We start from the raw sequence: 6,000 nt of genomic DNA, 5'->3' as shown, positions 1-6,000 counted from the left end.
CTGTTTCTTGGGGGGCATCACAGTACTGGCAAACAAGCATCATCTTCAGCTTTCAAAACTGTTTTCACTTCAGTTTTTGTTTTTTTTTTTACTAGAAGATCTGTTTGTTAATTTAAATATACAAATGTTACATGCAATTGAAAGAAAATCCATTTTGCCTGCAGGCTGCGTCTGATATTACAACTGGAAAATGCTTGTAGTAACTAATTCCACATCGGCATAAGACACATTTTTAAGCTGTTTCCTTCAATTATACCTACTTTGACAGGGACTTCTAATCAAGGTGAATTTACTTAGTGATTTCATTCGGTCTTGCATCATGACTTCCTGCCACAAAGTGCTCTGCGCATTTCTTTCTAGAAGACAATCACCAGTACAAAACCGAGAAGACCCACCTTCTCCATAGTGTTTCTTTACAACAGAACAGCCACAGAAAGGGGGGAATCCTAACACAAGAATTCTGCATCTGTCTGTCTTTAACATGCGTGATTCTTTTCAGGAAGCTGCTATTGTATGGTGTTGCCCCAGACAAGCGACTCTCGTGTTTGGTTTGAAAAGTATTTCATCAGAAGACAACAAGCAAAACTAGGTATCTTTCTAGATGGTTTAATTTGATACAGGAGACAGTATCAGGGCACTACCCTTTTTCTTCTAATTTTAAAATTGTCATATTTACTACAGCATAGCTCCAGCATTTCTTAAGAGGAAGATGATTTCAAGTGCAAACAAATTTCTTCCTACTTTTTATACCAGTAAAGAAATTTGAGCTATCCCCTTTAAGGTAACTATTAGGAAATTCATATATTAATTTAGAGCTCCCCAATCAAAGTAACACATTTAAAATAGCATCTGAACAAACAGATCAAAAAAATCAAGACAGCAGATAGCAACCAAATTCCTTTTCTCCAGCATGAGAAGAGTGCATCTCCATTCAATTATTTCACACCATTTCCTGAAGAGCTAGCATCACATTTGAGTAGTCATCCCTCTCCCTCCAGCCCTACCAAGAGCAATTACATGCAGCTTCTAAAGGCAAGCAGTTAAACATTACCAAGGAAACAATGATTGTCTCAATGCAACAGTATATTAAGGCCAGTGAATAAAATACTTATAAATAACACTGATTTCTAATAAATCCTGCTTTTCCAAAGGTAACCAGAATAAAAGCACAACAATTCTGTAGTGTACCAAGTGTATATTTCAATTTACTGTATGCAGTCTAACAACAAATTTGGTCATAATTTACCAGATATACATAAATGATTTAAGTAGTAAAAGAAGATTCAGTTCCAAGAGAAAAAGTTCATACCTCAAGGGAAAAAAAATAAAAAACAAATGAAAACAAACAAAATAAACAAAAACAAAAGGAAGATACATTAAGAGTGTAGAGCCAGGTCCAGTTTCTAAGCATTAAGTGAGCAGTATTCTAATAAAGCAGATTTAGGTGAATTTCATATATATATATATATTTATATATATAGACAGATCTACCAATTGTAAACTATGGTTTTAAAGGGGATAAATGGGATGGAAAAATCTTTATGCTATACTTACATATTCACAAAGCAGAACATTACTTTAACGTTTAAAATACTTTTTCATTCATATCATCTTTGCCCAACTAATTTCTACTTTGGACCCCACCAGAATTACACATTACTCATTTCAGTCTAGAACAATGAGAATAAGATGTATTCTTCAGTGTAAAAAAAAAAATAAAAGGCACCCCACCCACCCACCCCACCCCCAAAAAACTAATCATTTGTCAGGTTTACAATAATGTGGAAACTAACAATGAAACAAATTGATGATAAAAAAGTATTTTAATTCCCATATAACTGTAGTTCAAACTTATCTCAGCTTCAATCAGCAAAAACAACGTCTTAACATTATGTTACTGTTCTACTGATGTAAAGGACAACAGTAAAGCTTGTCTCTTTAAATACATACCAACTTTGATCAGATGGAGCACCATTAAGATTCTGTCCGTCAAAGCATAGTTCAAAGTTATCCACACAACTAGCATAATTTAGTTACCTGATATAAAATAGGAAAAAAAATATACTTATTTTAAAATTAAACAAAGCTGAAGAATATGGTGACCCTCGATTGGTTTTTATACAGTACTGTCACACTGGCCTAGCTATGTGTTATGATAAATGCTCTGCATATTTACTCGTTGTGACATAACAGCACATCAGATGTATTGTTCCAATGATTGCCTGGATTCATTTGCCTTACTCTAGACAACACCGAAGAGTTTAAGATAAAGATGTAATGCCCTCCCCTCCCTGTGAAAGAGGCCTGAAATCATTGGTACAATATTACGAGCTTAAGGAAAAAAAAAATCCACGTGGCTACAAAAATTCAAGTTTGAATGCCTCATAGAAAATTTGAAACAAAGAGTATAGGGAGCATATCATCCTGAAAAATACAACTCAAAGAGCATTATTTTGCTTTGGACTTTGTTTTGTTTTCTTTAAAAAAAATCCAGCAAATTAAGTCAACAAGTTAAATGTAATTGATTTATATTAAACGCTAGCAATATCCCATTAAATACAAAAGAATAAAAAATAGTTTGTGTTCATTTTAATGACAGACGATGGGCACAATAGCCTAGTGTCCAATTTACATCACATAAACTAGCCAAAAAGCGGACAAGAAATTATATACCAAAAAGTTGTTTAATATGACACTTTCTCCATTTCTTGTATTTTCATTTTGTGGGACTGAGGTATACAGCAGGGGAGTCAAAAGGTCTGGGGAGTGAGGGGAACCTTAGAGGGAAAAGGAAGCTTTATTACATCAGGTACTTTTTAGCATGACTATCTCTTTTGACTAAGTGGCAGAAGAGTTACCCATGCTCTGATCAGTCTATTAAATTAATCATTGGTCATTTCTTCTGCAAGATTATTTTGGAACTGATAAGTCAATAGCAACTTTCTTGAAAATTCAAAATTGTGAAGAAACAGACTCTAAATTAATGCCATCATTAACATCTCCAGTGCTTATCACCTGTACCACCTGCTGGCTTAGAGCCAAATGTTTTAAAACCAAATTTCAATAAGGTGTTGGCATTATCCGTGATGCATATTTAAGGAATTGGCTTTCACCTATCGGAGTACGGGAGAGGTAAGGTTTGTATGGCAAAGACATGCTTGTGGGAACAAAGCCACTATCCCAAATTATCTTCACTGGTTCATTAATAAAGTATGAGTGGATTTGGGGAAGCTGTCTTTGTATTTCCATACCAAGTTGCAATTTTCTTCATTCATGTCAACGGATACATGAATGTGTAACATAAGTACAGTTACTACTATGTCTGAATAGGACCCAAGTAGCTATATCCTATAAATAATAAAAAATACATTTTTCTTTTGATAACTGACTGTAGATGTGAGGACTCTGTATAATTCAACCAAATGGTTGTATGCTGTACAGTCCTGTGCAAATATCATAAAAAAATTAATAATCCTTTTTTGCTATAAGGCTTTGACCCTACATTTTTCACAGCAACATAACTACCATCCAGCCTGTACCATATTTCACGAGCCTTCAGTCCAGAAATTCAAATAGTCAATCCATATAGCGTCCATTTCCGGCACCCTGAAGCCATATGCTCTCGTCAGTCATCTAAAGGCATACAAACTTCCCCAGATTCATCCCATCGAGACTGGTCATTCTGTTCTTCTACATCATCACCAAGCTCCTCATCACCTTCTCCCACTTCATTTTCCTCGTATTCTTCATCCCTAGGGAAATCTGTGTCCTGCACCTGGTCTGCTCCCTCTTGCCCTCCAGGCTGAGATTTATCTGCACAGTCTACACAAACTCCATAGCGTCGAGATCCATGTCTTATTCCAACGCTGGCTGCTAGCATAAAGATCTTCTTACACACCATACATTTATACTTTTTATCCTTTTTATGCACCTATGGAAGAGAAAGATTACAAGGTGAAAATATGGACATCAGATTGTGCTTGTATATATTAATAGTAGTATTCTAGTACTAATTACTAACAAAAAACATTTTTATCACCTCAACACTGTTCAGAGGAAGAGCAGTGCTAGAGATCCATTCTCACTACATCGGCTATTCCCACAACTAAGTCACCTCCTTACTGCTCAGCGGGTAGCTGAATAGCTGCCTGTCCAGTAAGCAGGTGAGTGTTCATTTTACGACTCTCACTGTTCAGACCAAGACACCAAATGGCACTAAGAACAAGTACAAGTGCTTATGTTGCACTCAGTATCATGACACGCTGCTCATTTAGAAAATTGCCATTACAATATTAAGCCCTAGAAAAAAATATAAACAAGCACGAATTTAAATTCTGTCTGAATTGAAAGATTAAGATCCCCCATTTACACCCCCCAACCCCAAGCCAGCCAAGCAAAACCAAAGCCGACAACTTCTTTTCACTCCCATTTGAGTTTTCTGTCCTTGACGTTAAGTGAGCCTGCGTGCAAAGTTAGAAGACCACTATCGACTACCTCAACTAAACCTAAGTTTTAATATGTAGCCAATAATGCAATTCTAACAGAGTAGTTGCTGTTACACATTTTAAGAACAGGGAGAAATGAATTCATGTCACCCTTACAAGTAACTCATTTGGGCAACAATAAACAATAGTTATTGTCTTGGAAAAAAAACGAAGTTGAAGGCTTTTTTCTTGTATCTGGTGTCCATACAGCAGGTTACCATTATGTGCCATTTGAGGTCATGTTGAAAAAGTTTCTCTTTCATATAAAAGAGAAAGTACCACCCAGATGAGGAAAAAAAGCAAGGTCAAGATACAAATCAGTTCCCTTCAGTCCCTCTTAATCTGTACAGTTGATACAAGTTTTTCTTTTTCTTCTTCTTTTCCCCAGCACATTGGCTTGTTATGATACCGTTTCACACAATGCAAAACATGTCTGAGGTGTTCCTTAAAAAAAAAAAAAAAAAAAAAAAAGGTTTTCCTAATCCATCAGCAGAGCTGAACTGAGCTCATTTTATAGTGATTTTCGCTTTGTCTGACTTCACCTTATTTCCTGGATGTAAAACTTCTTCAGTTTAAAAAACTGGTCAGATATGACAGGACAGAAACCTTAAGTCCAACTCTACTTACCCTGGTACAACAACTACAACCTACTGTTGGTACCTTCTGCAGGAGGAAGCAGATTAGATCCTGGGGCACATGGCATCACCACCAATAAGGCAGTAACAGCCTTACTTCCTCTGCCCAGGAAGAAAAAATGCCACGTCCATCACTGCAGCCACCTACACATGCTATACAGAACAGTGTCCTTCAGACTCAATAACATCATAGGGTACTCCTGTCCCTTCAAGCATCTAAGCCTTCACCAAGTGGCCCATACCAGCAGGATGAGAGGGAGCAGATTCAGGCTGGGAAGGTGCATTTAAAGTGAGAGGAGTCAAGCAGAATGTAAGAAAGATGGTAGTTCTAAAATTTACTTAGGAACTGTTAACATATGCCTTGCCTACCTGTACAACAGTTTAAGGAAAACTGAAGATTACTACAGTGGTCTTAAGCATCATCTAGAATTACCTTCTTATATGACTCCCATTATCATTTACTTTTGAAAATGTTACTGGCTAACAGAAAGTCTATTTTATGACAGCACTGAACAGAAAGGAAAGTTAAGATGACTTGCCCCAACAGCTCTTTACTGCATCCACATGAAAACCTGAAAGCTCACAACCACATTTTCTACTCAGGAACCACAGGGCAAAAGCAAGGAAGCTACACAGACTTTGTGGAAAAGCTTCATAAGCTGACCCACTGATTCTCAAAGGACTGAAGAAAGACATCAAAATGGAGAAAAAGCCCAAATTACACTATTCCATGTAGTAGCCTATTTTGAGTATGTGCAAAATGAGTTTGTTGTTGTTGTTTTGTTTTATTTGAGATCACAGCTTGGAGAAATGCTATGACCTTCTCACTACCAATATGATCTTACTTGTGTTACTCCCCTAAAACACACCTTGGATTTTAT

The 6,000-nt window shown here is 36.5% G+C and overlaps 1 protein-coding gene across 2 annotated transcripts in view; it reads right to left on the bottom strand.

Moving 5' to 3' along the window:
- Positions 1–1,175: 1,175 nt before the first annotated feature.
- ZBTB10 (zinc finger and BTB domain containing 10) overlaps positions 1,176–6,000 on the bottom strand; it is a 29,184-nt gene continuing 24,359 nt past the window's right edge. For both annotated transcript variants that reach the window (XM_035317961.1, XM_035317962.1), the window contains one exon: positions 1,176–3,931. In XM_035317961.1, the coding sequence (XP_035173852.1) occupies positions 3,626–3,931 (306 nt within the window). In that variant the 3' untranslated portion in view covers positions 1,176–3,625. The remainder of the gene's footprint in view (positions 3,932–6,000) is intronic.

The sequence above is a fragment of the Oxyura jamaicensis genome, chromosome 2, assembly GCF_011077185.1.
Source record: "Oxyura jamaicensis isolate SHBP4307 breed ruddy duck chromosome 2, BPBGC_Ojam_1.0, whole genome shotgun sequence".
Lineage (NCBI taxonomy): Eukaryota > Metazoa > Chordata > Aves > Anseriformes > Anatidae > Oxyura > Oxyura jamaicensis.
This window is presented reverse-complemented; position numbering and strand designations above follow the sequence as displayed.